At 46.7% G+C, this 12,975-nt stretch overlaps 1 protein-coding gene across 14 annotated transcripts in view; it reads left to right on the top strand.

Annotated features, from left to right (window-relative positions):
• The window catches only part of DYSF (dysferlin), a 215,241-nt gene that overhangs the window by 10,072 nt on the left and 192,194 nt on the right, over positions 1–12,975 (top strand). For 4 of the 14 annotated variants that reach the window (XM_023515275.1, XM_023515274.1, XM_023515273.1 and 1 more), the window contains exon 1: positions 1,489–1,716. The exons of 7 other annotated variants lie outside the window; for them this stretch is intronic. In XM_023515275.1, coding sequence (XP_023371043.1) covers positions 1,626–1,716 — 91 coding nt within the window. In that variant the 5' untranslated portion in view covers positions 1,489–1,625. Of the gene's footprint in view, positions 1–1,488; positions 1,717–12,975 lie in introns of those variants that run through there. 3 more of the 14 variants (XM_023515278.1, XM_023515277.1, XM_023515276.1) reach the window with 1 other exon arrangement.

Genomic DNA, 12,975 nt, shown 5'->3' with positions numbered 1-12,975 from the left:
CTCAGAGACTTGTCACTGAATGAAGGAGAGAGATGAGATCTATGCCCAAGTGTGGGGTTGGTCTTAGTTGGAATCACGAGTGATTCATTCATAAGAACAGGAGAGAAGGCTGAGAGGATTTGGGCACAGATGCTCATGGGGTTGAAAGGAGCCTGGGAGCCTGAGGAAGTTCTCTGCTCAGTAAATAGGAAGTAAACTGAGGGTGAGGCTGAGCAAGGGGATGTTGTAGGTTGGGAAGAGAGAACAGTATGAAATAGTCACCTGGGAGAGAGGGTGATTGATGAGACTGGAGAAGGAGAGTATGATTGCCCACCACAGGGATGTTCAGTTTGGGGAGGTGACTATCAAGGGACACTGCTCAGAATCAGCTGTGTTGTTCTCCACATTGAGTGGTTAGGGGGCAAGTGTGGAGGCAGAGCTGGATTCACCAGGGCTGTGGTTTAGCCACGTGAAAACACCGTATTCTCCAAAATAAGAGGGGAAAGAGAGTTAGGATTTAGGGCATTTAGGCATAATAGAATGAGGATTGGCAGGTGGGAGGAGGGACCTGCCCTGTCCAGTGCTAGGTGCTGGTGTGTTGGGGTATAGAGGGGTGAAGCCAGGACCCCTGTGGTCAAGAAGTTCCTAAGCAGGAAAAGAACCAGACGTAACACTGGAAAGAAAGCATGCTGTCCACTGACACTGCTCAAGGTTCACGCTGTAAGCAACCTTCTCCATGGGGGAGAGGCAGGAGATGTGGATACTGTTAGCAGGGGATTTGCAAGGGACGAAATAGGTAGCGAGTGAACAACTCGCTGCAAATCCCATCAGTTTTCCTGCAAAAGATGTCCAGTACAGTTCCCTGTACTCCAGGGAACACAATATGATTTGAACACCGATCGCTGCCTCTAGACATGAGCGACCCTAGATAGCCGTGGAGAAAGCTCCGGGGTGGGTTTGCGGGGCTCGAGCGTTTGGGTCTCTCCTGGCCCTGGGCTCTCAGCAGCCGGCAGGAGGAGAGAGTAGCGGCTCCCCGGCGGCGGTCATAGCGAGGGTGTGGACAGGCGAGTGGCTAGCAGGGCGCCCGTGCGCTCCGCACACTTCTTCAGCTCTTGCTCTAAGTTGCAGTTTCCCGGAGACACTCGTTCCCGCCGCTGACCTCCTCCATCTTCCGCCTGCACTCATTTCTCGTTCCCACCTATTAGCCGAGCGCCCACGGCGGCTCGCAAAGTTGGCACCGGCGCTCACGGGCCCGGGAGCCTCCGGACGGCGTGGAGCCCGCTGCATCGGAGGCTCAGTGTCCGCGCTCAGCGTCAGCGGCGCTTCCCTTCCAGCCGGGAGCTGCGGCCCGCGGAGTAGGGGACCAGTATCCCCACAGGCGCCCGTCTGATCCCTGTCCCGCCCCGCCCGCTGCAGGCAGGGCGGATCTGGGCAGGGGCCGGAGGGGAGGGTCCGCCCATTGGGTGTCCGGTGTCCTCCCTGTGGCCTCTCTCAGACATTGGCCACTTTTCCGCGGAGGCGCAGCGAAGGCGACGGCCTCAGGCGCGGCTGCCTAGTAGTCCGGCTCTCTCTCGGTGGGTGCCTGGGCCCACTGCTCCCGCTGCCGCCTGACCCGCCGCGCCTCTGCGCACTGGGGCTGCCGAGCCATGCTGTGCTGTCTGTTAGTGAAGGCCAGCAACCTCCCAAGTGGGAAGAAGGACCGGCGTAGCGACCCTGTCGCCAGCCTGACTTTCCGAGGTGAGATACCCGCGGCCGCAGAGTTCACACTTGGGCACCACCTGACTCTTGCGCGCACTAGCGGGTCTGGGGCCGCGAGCTGGCGCTAACCCCTGTCCAGGCCACAGTTTCTCCCTTTGTTAGCAGGGACAGAAATCCTCGCCCTGACTTCTGCAGGGGGGAGACGGAAACTAAACAGGGCACAATAAATGCCATAGGGCTTTGAAAATCTGGAAAACTGAAGGTGCCATAATATGTTAGCAGTTATCACTGTGCTAAGATCCATATCTAGAGGGAATAAAGCCCCAGCTCTCACCTGGCAGTTGGGATAAGGATGGGTTGGAAGATGGATGCAGAAGGTAGAGAGGCATCAGGGCCACTTAAAAACTGGACATGTAGATTTTGTGCTTTGAAAAATTGTGTTTCTTTTAAATTCATTCATTCACCTCTTTTTTAATGGTATACTGGCCATACTAAATCTGCCATATTTCAATCAGGAAGACGAGGAACAGAATAGGATGATATAGCTTTGACACAGGAATTTTGGGGGGGTGTCAGGGATATTTTGCTAAACTTAAGAAGCCTAAGCCACTATGTGTAATGTTTAGACTAGACATGGTCTCTGGGGGAGCAAAGGAATCACACATCACTGCTCCCCAGGCACCCTTGACCCCCCCACTTTAAGGCAGTTTCCCATGGAAGAGGGTGTGTCAAGAGGGGAAAGGGAAGAGGAAGGATCTGTCAAAATTAAGAGAAGAAACAATAGCTGTGAGTCAGGACTCCAGTTCTGCAGAGAAAGATAAATAAGGAGAGCGAGGGGGGTTCCACTTGGCCAAGAGCCATACTCAGTGGCTTTGTGGAATTAAGAAAAATTCATATGTGCATCACAAAAGATGGCCAAATATAGAGGGGAAAATGGCTGGTGTTTGAAAACAGTGGGAGCCCAGAGGGTGCCCTTTGGCTCCCACCTATGATCTGAATCAGACCCCTAAGCACCCTCAAAGTAATAACCGTAGATCCTCAAATGACTTGAGACATTTTAAATTTTGCTGTTTTCATTGATAATTGTGAATGAGGTTTCTCTCATTGTGTGAGAGAAACTTCAGACAAAGTCTTTAGTTCTCCCAAGGGCGTCAGCTGCTGTCTAGGCCTTGCTGTATAGAAATTGTGGGACCACCACCTCACCCTGCCTGGCAGAGACCCCAGCCTCTCTTTGTGGGCAGGGTGCTGTCAAGACCAGACCTGGAGAGGGGAGGAATCTTGGAAGGGAAGAAGTATCACTTCTTCCTCAAGTGGAGTAGTTACACCTTTTTTTCTTCCTTTTTTTGTTTCTTTATTCTTTTCTTTTATTTTTTTCTTCATCATCTTTGGAGTGTTTACACCTTGCTGTAACGTTTGAACTTTCACAAGAGATATGCAATAATTTTGATAGTAAAATTCTTAACCATAAGAAAAAAATTGTGGTAAAGGAATTCCCTAAAGACTAAGAGCCCTGGGGCTCACATCGTTGTAGGGTTTTTGGATGCTTTGAAACTGTTTTTGGTCTGTTCATTCCTCTTTTGCTGCTCCTGAAATAGTCCTATAGTGGCCACTAATATTACCATTCTGCAAATAAGGAAATGGAAATCCAGGGAAGTTAAATGATGTGCTCAAGTCAGTGGTTGTGGCAGAAAACTCCAGTACTTGGAGTGGGCACTGCCATTGAGACAGGTGAATGACCACATCCGTTGAAGGTCCTCTTGGCTGTTGCCCTGGTGTAGGTACTGAGCATGTGCAACTGTTGTCCTCCCTGGAAAACTGAAATACTGTATGTATAACGGGATGTGACTTCTCTAAGTGCTCAAAGTCTATTTGTCTTTCAAAGCTCAGCTGCAATGCCACCTTCCCCAGGAAGGCATCCAGGATTCACCTGGCTATCATCCCCTCCTCTCTGGATGCAACAGCACCTTGTTACGGATGCTAGCACACTCTCATCAGCATCTGCTTAGTACTCAGCTCCATGCTTAGGATATCAGAGATCCTTGAGAATAGGGTCCTGTCCTGTTTATTTATCAGTATGTCCCAGCACTAAGCACAAGTGCTGCTCTCTATCATTTGTGCCCCTGCTGGTCCAGCCTCTAGTCATCTTCCAGAGGTGCCTGGGAGTCTTGCTCAGTCTGGGATGTGGTCCTTTCACTTGGAGAATATGCTTGAGAAACAGATTTCTGGATTCTAATCCCTAGAGATTCTGACCAGCAGGTCTGGAAGATGACCTAAGAGTCAGCATTTAACAAATACCTGAAGCAGGTTATTTTGGAGCTACCCCTTGAGAAAAATTGTTCAGAGACGTGGTGACAGGTGAAATTAACGTGCTCCCCCACAAAGGACTTTTCCAGTATAGTTTGGGGCTGAGCTTACGCTTGGGGAGAGAAGCCTCTAGAACCAGACTCAGAACCAACAGAGCATCTGGACTGGGGCACTCTGGACTGGGGCACTCAGGACTGGGGCACTCAACTCTGACTTCACATCAGAATTATGTGGGAGGCTTTAAAAAAGACCACTGCCAACCTCTCTGTCCCCTTTTCTTGGGAAGCTAAATCTTTCTGGGTGGGGCCCAGGCACAGGTGTTTTGGGGAAAGTGTTTGCAACCTGGGTTGAGAAGCTGTTTGCAATCCGAGTTGAGAAGCCCTGAGCCCAACTCCCTCATGGCACAGAGGGGAGAGTGATGTGGCCTGTAAGTGGTATAGGGTGGAGAAGCCAGCCTGTACAGTATGGTTGGCTCCTATATGCAGCTCAAAATGTATGGGCCTGGGCTGGCCCCACTTCCCTTGCAGTTGCTCCCTAAGCATTCCAGCCTCAGATGTAATTTCAGGACCTGCCTCTCAAAATAGACTATGAGCTCTGGGAGCTGGAGTCTGAGAGCATTTTTTTGGCTTCCTAGTCTGAGGACCGCAGGGCAGAAGCTGTTAAGGAATACTGCTCATTCTTTTGTTTTTGTATTGATTGATTAATTAGCTCACCAAAACCACTGTGCGTGACTGGGCTAGGGTAGATTTTTAATTTTTTTAATTTTTTTGAGACAGTGTCTCACTATGTCACCCTTGGTAGAATGCCATGGTGTCATAGCTCACAGCAACCTCAAACTCTTGGGCTTAAGTTATTCTCTTGCCTCATCCTCTCAAGTAGCTGGGACTACAGGCGCCGGCCACAATGCCCGGCTAGTTTTTGGTTGTAGTTGTTATTGTTGTCGGGCTGGCCCCTGCTGGTTTCAAACCCACCGCCAGCTCCAATGTATGTGGCTGGCACCCTTGCCACTGAGCTACAGGTGCTGAGCCTATGATAGATATTTTTGACTGATAATTTGTGTGAATAAGCAGTTTCATTTCCTAATAATTTAATAATCTATACTTCTCTTCTATCCTGCCCACTTTCTGTCCTGTAATCTGATTATTAATATCCCTCTATTCATGCATTTAGCTCAGTGAACAAATGTTTATTGAGTATCTACTATGTGCCTGGTGCTATTCTAGGTGCTGGGAGGTTCATCCAAGAATAAAACCAGATCCCTGTTGCTTTGGAGTGCGAATATTTTATTTCCTTGAAGGGGATGTGGTATGCCCCACGTGATGAATTTCTGCCCTGCTTCATCAGGCAGGAACCCAGGAGTCAGTGCTGACCCTTTCCTCTCCCTATCAGGTGTCTCTTCCTCCCCCTGTCTCTCAGCCCCCCCATCTCCAGGGGTCTTTAGATTTGGGGCAGGAGTCAGGGGGATCCTGCTGAACCATCTGAAGGAGGTCTCCTGTCCTCAGGAAACACTCCTGACTTACCTATGTAGGGCAGATTGCCTGTAGGTGCACTGGGCTCTCTGAACCTGGCTTTCTAAAGTGAGTTATAGGGAGGAAAACATGAAATTGGATTACCTCTAAAGAGGAAGGGAGGGGGATGAGACCTGATGGAGAGGGGCAACAAGCAAGGGTCTGTGGTTCTTGGCCTGGGTGATATTACACGGTGTTTGAGACTCAGGGGGTCTCAAACTCCTGAACTCAAACAATCTTCCTGCCTCACCCTCCCTGAGTGTTAGAATTATGGGTGAGAGCCACCGTGCAAGGCCTATTATCTTTTTAAAATAAACATAGTATGTACTCACTATAACTTTAGAAAGCCTTCAACGGACCTTCAACGGATGTGGTCATTCACCTGTCTCAATGGCAGTGCCCACTCCAAGTACTGGAGTTTTCTGCCACAACCACTAACTTGAGCACATCATTTAACTTCCCTGGATTTCCATTTCCTTATTTGCAGAATGGTAATATTAGTGGCCACTATCAAAACTTCGAAAATAGCTGTCTGGTGGGGTTTTTTTTTTCGAGACAGAATCTCTTTTTATTGTTCAGGTTAGAGTGCTATGGCATAAGCCTAGCTCACAGCAACCTCAAACTCCTGGGTTCAAGCTGCCTCAGCCTCCCCAGTAGCTGGGGGTACAGGTGTGTACCACTGCGGTTGGCTAAATTTTCTATTTTTAGTAGAGACAGTGTCTTATTGTCACTCAGGGGGTCTCAAACTCCTGAACTCAAAAGTCCTCCTGCCTCACCCTCCCTGAGTGTTAGAATTATGGGTGAGAGCCACCGTGCAAGGCCTATTATCTTTTTTAAGTAAACATAGTATGTACTCACTATAAAAAAATGACATATTATAGAAAGGCACAAGGCAAAAGTAACAAATGGCTCCAAATCCTGCTGCTTAAATTGACCTGTTGACAATGTGACATATTTACTCCAAGATTCTTTTTTACCCTTTTTTAAAAGGGAATTTTACACATAAGTAAAGTATGTAAAACATAAATGGATGATTTAGTGCAGAGGTTGTTCTCAATTGGGGACAGTTGTGTCCCTCAGGGGTTTTTGGCAATGTCTGGAGACATTTCTATTTGTTGCCACTGGCTGGGGAGGAGAGGGGTGCAGAGGGGTTTGGGGTATGGCCAGGGAGGTGGGGATGGGGGTAGATTCTAACATCTAATGGCGAGAGGCCAGGGATGCTGCCGAACAACCTACCGTGCACAAGACAGCACTTGCAACAAAGATTTATTTGGTCCAAAATATTATATTCATAGTGTCAAGGTTGAGAAACCCTATTTTAATAAGTAAATTCTGAAGGGAACACCGTGTAATATCACCCAGTCCAAGAACCACAGACCCTTGCTTGTTGCCCCTCTCCATCAGGTCTCATCCCCCTCCCTTCCTCTCTAGAGGTAATCCAATTGCATGTTTTTCCTCCCAAATGTTTGCATATTTGTATTTTTGCTTAAAAATAAACCTGAGCCATCTTTCTATGTCAGTAAATATTCTTCTATACAGTCATTTACAATGTCTGCATAGAGTTTTATGATATGAATGCACTGTAGTTAATTTACTCAACACCCCGTGGATGAATATTTAGCTTTCATCACATTTTTTATATTTATATCAAATGCTTCAATTGTGCTGTCACTGTGAGGAATATCCTGATGACTAAATCTTTGCCCTCATATTTAATTTTTTGGGAGGGTAAACACCAGAAGTGGAACTGCAGTGTCAGGGGTTACAGATATACTTAAGCCTTTGTTGTATTTTCAAAATTGCTCTTCAGATAGTCTGTACCAACTTGACACTCCTATCAGCCAAGTGTGAGAGTTTCTTTTCTTTTCTTTTTCCTTTTTAAAAATCATTTGTACAAATGTTTGGGGGTACAGGTAAAATTGTGTTACATGTGCATAATTCATAGTGATCAATTCCGGGTCTTTTTGCTTAACTATAGTCACACTACTCTGCTATCAAAACAGAGATAGCAGAGTAGGGCTAATTCTGATAACAGAATTAATTCCTTCTATCAAACTGTATAATTTTTTTTTGAGTCGGGGTCTCACTCTGTCATCCAAGCTAGAGTACGGTGGCACGATCATAGCTCACTGCAGCCTTGAACTCATAGGCTCAAGTGATACTCCTACTTCAGCCTTCCAAGTAGCCAGGGCTACTGGCTATTATTTTTTACCTTTTTTTGGTAGAGATATAGGGGTTGGTGTCTCATTGTGTTGCCCAGGCTGGTCTTGAACTCCTGGCCTCAAGTGATCCTCCCACTTCAGCCTTCCAAAAAGTGTTGGAATTATGGGTGTGAGCCACCATACCTGGCCTTATCTAAGTGTATCTTTGTACTTTTTAACCCACTTCTCTCCATCCTTTCTTCTCCCTCCTTCCCCAGTCTCTATTTTCTATCTTTCCATCTTTACTTCCATGTGATCATATTTTTTAGCTCACGAGGGCTTATTTTCTTATAATTCTGCTAACATAAAGCATTTTTTATCAAGCAAACTTAATTTCTGAAGGCTTAAACAGTATTTGTAATATTTCATTGTTATTTCCTATTAGTATTTATTCTTACTCAATTACTTTTTAATTTGCTTATTTTCAGGTGGAGTAATATTTGTTTTTTTCTTTTTTTTTTTTTTTGAGACAGAGCCTCAAGCTGTCCCCCTGGGTAGAGTGCCATGGCATTACAGCTCACAGCAACCTCCAACTCCTGGGCTCAAGCGAGTCTCCTGCCTCCGCCTCCCAAGTAGCTGGGAGCACAGGCGCCCGCCACAACGCCTGGCTATTTTTTGGTTGCTGCCGTCATTGTTGTTTGGCGGGTCCGGGCTGGGGATTCGAACCCGCCACCTTAGGTGTACATGGCTGGCGCCTTAGCCGGTTGAGCCATAGGCGCCGAGCCTGTTTTTTTCTTAATTTGTAATTAAACTATTAATCTATTAGTCAGAGGTGCTTCCAATATCTTCACCAGTTCCTTCCGTTTGTTAATTGACAAGTAAACATTGTATATATGTATCCTCAACAGTTCTAATTGGCCTTTTGAGTATAAAGCTTACCCCTGTCAGAGTGCATTCCACCATGGCCCACTGCCCTTCCTGGCCACTGCTTTCCTGGACTGTGGTTCCAGCTGAGGTTTAGACAGAGGGAGCGGGGAGCGTTTGAGGCAAGGTGAGGAGTGGTGCTCTGCTGATGAAGGGGGAGGTGCTGCTCAGTTCTTGGGTGTACACAGATGGCAGGCAGGTACCAGGGTAATCATGTACCCTAAAAGGGAAGTGAGGCAGAATTCTATTCACTGGAAACCAGGGCTGTCTTTTCTCCTTTCCCTTGCTGCTGCCCTTGGGTTGTCTGCTGACACTTTCAATTTCTATCACTTTCTTTGTCTTACAGGTGCTCTAATAGGGATGTCAGAGAGTACCTTGTACAAAGTAAGCCCTCAATAAATATTTATGGAATAAATGAAAGGCTACATTAAAGCTGCCTGTAGGATCTGACACCCCCTCCAGCTTCTGAGAGTAAGTCCTGTCCCCAGACTCATGGGCAGAAGCAGCTATGTGCATCTCTCTGGGAGTCCAGAACACTCCATCACCCCTCCTCTCTCTGGGTGGTTATGAGAGCTTATGAGCCTTTCCTTTCTCTACTCCCTCACTGGGTGAGTGGTACCAGCTTCAGAACACATGAGCCTCCGTCAGAAACCTGGAGACACCCATTTTCTGTCACCGGTCAGCTTCCTGGGACCTAAAGGAATCAGAATGGTTACCTAAAGGAAGGTAGAATGGCTCCTACCTTCCCCATTTTCCAACCAGTAGATCCCAGCACTGCAGCCTGTGTTTTCACCATCTCCCACCTGGACTTTATTTTTCTTAAATTGTGGTAAATACACATAACATAAAATTGACCACCTTAACCATTTCTTAGCATACAGTCAGTGGCATTAGTGCATTTACATTGCTATGCAACCATCACCACCATCCATCCACAAAACGCTTTTTGTCTTGCAAACTGAAACTCTGCACCCATTAAACAGGAACTCCCCCTTTCTCTATCCCCTGGCAACCACCCTTCTTCTTTCTGTCTCTAACATTTTGACTACACTAGGTGTCTCATATAAGTGGAATCACACAGTGTTTGCCTTTTTGGGACGGGCTGAGTCAGTCAGTCTGGGGGAACACCCAGACTTCATCATGGGACAGATGCCTCCTGGTTCCCATTCTGCAGAGCAGTCTGGAGAGAGGGCATGGTCCTCTCCCCCGACTCCCAGCTTGAGCCCTGGGCTTTCCTGCATCTCTTGTAACTATTTGGTTTGTTAAATTACACACATATAGCCATGTCCCTCAAGGCCAAAGTGAATTACTGGGGATAGGACACATCTAAATCTATGATGAGGAACTGTTTTCTGAACTGTCCCATAATTATCAATATGTCTTCCTTTTACTTGATTTCTGTACATCACATAATTGTGCCGGATTAATGTTTTGTTTCTTTCTTGTTCCTTTTTGGGGAAAGCACCTGTCGTGACCCCTCCCTTAATGTCATCCAGAGGATCCCAGAGTTGGTCCTTTTAACCAGGACTTAGTAAAATCTCAGAGAGGGCTTTTGTTCTTCTTTATCTTTGGAGAAGGTAGAAAGTGGAAAATTATTAAAACATGGTTAGTATAAGGCTTGGCACACACATCCTGCTTAATTAATGAAGCCCGGAGCATCAGGAAATGAGTTTCTGAGTACACAATTCAGAGAGGCTGCAGATGGAATTTTCCAGGTTATTCCTTTAGGTCACGGAGGCTGACTTGTGACAGAAGAGGGGAAGTGGACACTTAGCTTGCATTTCATGTCCCCTCAAAACCTTATGCAGTAGACATTCATTATTATCAATTATTATTATTGCTAGGGACCAAGGTCTAGAAAGGTTATGAGCCTTTCCTCAGGTCCCTTAGTAGTGGCTGTTATTTGAAAAGCTCCAAAGCCACAGGTCTAACCCTTTCTGAAGCCACCCTGATGTGGCCAGCAAGAGGATTCAAAGTGGTTCAGCCTGCACTGAGAACGTAAGTGGTGCCTCATCCAGGACGCCTCCCCGACATCCTGCCTCCTTTCATTCTTCTCACCCATCAACACAGTCATACTATAAATGAAGTCTTAGGGTGTTCCCTGAGAACAGGAGAAGAGTGCTTCTATCATCTCATGAGGAAGTGAGCTTGCAACCAACTGGGAAAGAAAAGGAACCCATTCATTCAGCATCTAGTTACTGGGCATCTCACTGTGGACTAGTTACTAACATGAGTAGAGAGCATGGTGTCTGTCCTCTGAAACTCATAGCCTAGTTGGGGAGACAGACATACAAACACAGTGTTGTACTGCTCTCCAATGCATGTGGTCATAGTTTTCTTAGGGAGCATAAAAGCGAGAAATTAGCCATCTCTGAGAGAATCAGAGAGGGTTTATCAGGGGAGGGACAACTGAGCTGGGTATTGAAGAATTGGTAGGAGTTCACTAGATGCATCAGAGTGGGGCACAGTGGAGAGGGCATGGGAAGTGAACTCACATTTAATGAACATGCCATGCGCCAGGCACTTCACATATACTATCTTGTTTAATTTTCACAACAGCCCCCTTGTAAGGTAGGTATTAACAGATAAGGAAACTGAAGCTGAAATGTTAAGTGTTTCCCCTAAGAGGTTCTTTTTTTCTTTTTCTTTTTTTGAGACAGAGTTTCATGCTGTTGTCCCAATTTAGAGTGCTCTGGCATCATAGCTCAGAACAACCTCAGACTCCTGGGCTCAGTGAGCCTCTTGACTCAGCCTCCTGAGTAGCTGGGACTACAGATGTGTGCCATGACACCTGGCTAATTTCTCTCTCTCTCTCTTTTTTCTTTTTTTTAGTAGAAACAGAGTCTCATTCTTGTTCAGGCTGGTCTTGACCTCTTGAGCTCAAGCAATCCTCCTACCTCAGCCTCCCAGAGTGCTAGGATTACAGGCATGACCCTCTAAGACAGTGATTCTCAACCTGTGGGTTGCAACCCCTTTTTAACAATGAAAATACATTGTGGCATTTGGAAGGTTGAGAACCTGTTGAGGTTCTTAAAACATGGTACATGGACCCTGGGGGAATCCTCAAGACTCTCTGAGGAAAGGTCACAACTATGGCTGCAACACTGAGATGCTAGTGCTTTTCTTCACTGTGCTGACATTCTCACTATTGGCACAACAGCAATAGAAGGAAATAATACTGGTGCCTTAATACTAATCAAAGGTCTTGGCACCAAATTGTATTTGTCATTGTATTTTTAGAATCTCATGCACTCATGGTTTAAAAAAAAAAGAACTGGCTTTATTTAAGAATGTCCTTGATGAAGCAGTAAAATTATTAATTTTAATTTTCAAGTACATGTGTTTATAATGTGTTATGGGATGAAATGGGAAGTATGTTTAGAGCACTTTTGCTATACGTCAAAAATAGTGATTGTCACCAGGGAAAGCACTTGAGTGACTGCTTAAATGACAAGCTGAACTAGCTACTTTTCTTTCTTTTTTTCTTATGGAATACCGTTTTTACTTGAAAGAATGACTGACTGTTTTCAAGATAACTGCCATAAAATCTACCTGAGCCCCGGCAACCTCCCTCCCGCAGACCGTCCTTTCCCCATGACTTTCCTTGTGCTGATTCCCTGTTGTCTCTGTTCTCCAAGTCTGTCCACATCCCTTGCCTGTGTCCTGACCCCTCACTGCTTCCCTCCTCTACTCCAGGCTTGGAATCCGACTTTGCAGGAGGCCACCTCTAAGGCTGTCAGTAAGTCTTTGTGGGAAAATGGGTGTCCAGCCTGTCAGTTCACTTGGTGATCCCTTGAGAATGGAGACCAGAAGCTCTGTCCAAACTCCTTGTTTTGTGGATGAGAGAGGAATGTACTTGTTGGCTCAGCAAAGGACCAGGGGCTGCAAGCCAGGCCCCTTCTTCCCAGCCCTGGGCTCTTTTATGAAAATGATCTCCCCACTCAGAGTCACAGAGCCTCCTCTAGCGGGAGGTCTCCCCGTGAGTCTCCCTGGCCACCCTTCCATCCAGGCTCACCTGCCCTGCAGCACTGGGGTAGGCATTCACCCCTTCATGCCCACTGCTCCAGAGAAAGCGCTTTGGCTATTTAGTGGGACGCTGTGGGTCAGGTCTTAGCCATAACCATGTTAATTCTTATTGTCTACACCAAAGCCATTCTGCTTTCCCTCAGCCAGGCCTCACCAATCAGACAGACCTGCCTTGGGACAGCCTGCTTCAGGCAGGTCCCTTAAAGACTTCCAAGGGGAAGGTTGATCCTGCTTTAATGGAGGTAAATTCCACATACCACGCAATCCATCACTTTAACCATTTAAAAGTGTATGATTGGCTCAGCGCCTATAGCTCAACCGGCTAAGGCGCCAGCCACGTACACCTAAGGTGGCGGGTTCGAATCCCCAGCCTGGACCCGCCAAAACAACAATGA

The sequence above is a fragment of the Otolemur garnettii genome, unplaced genomic scaffold (genome assembly GCF_000181295.1).
Source record: "Otolemur garnettii isolate 467f Iridium unplaced genomic scaffold, OtoGar3 scaffold00068, whole genome shotgun sequence".
NCBI lineage: Eukaryota > Metazoa > Chordata > Mammalia > Primates > Galagidae > Otolemur > Otolemur garnettii.
This window is presented reverse-complemented; position numbering and strand designations above follow the sequence as displayed.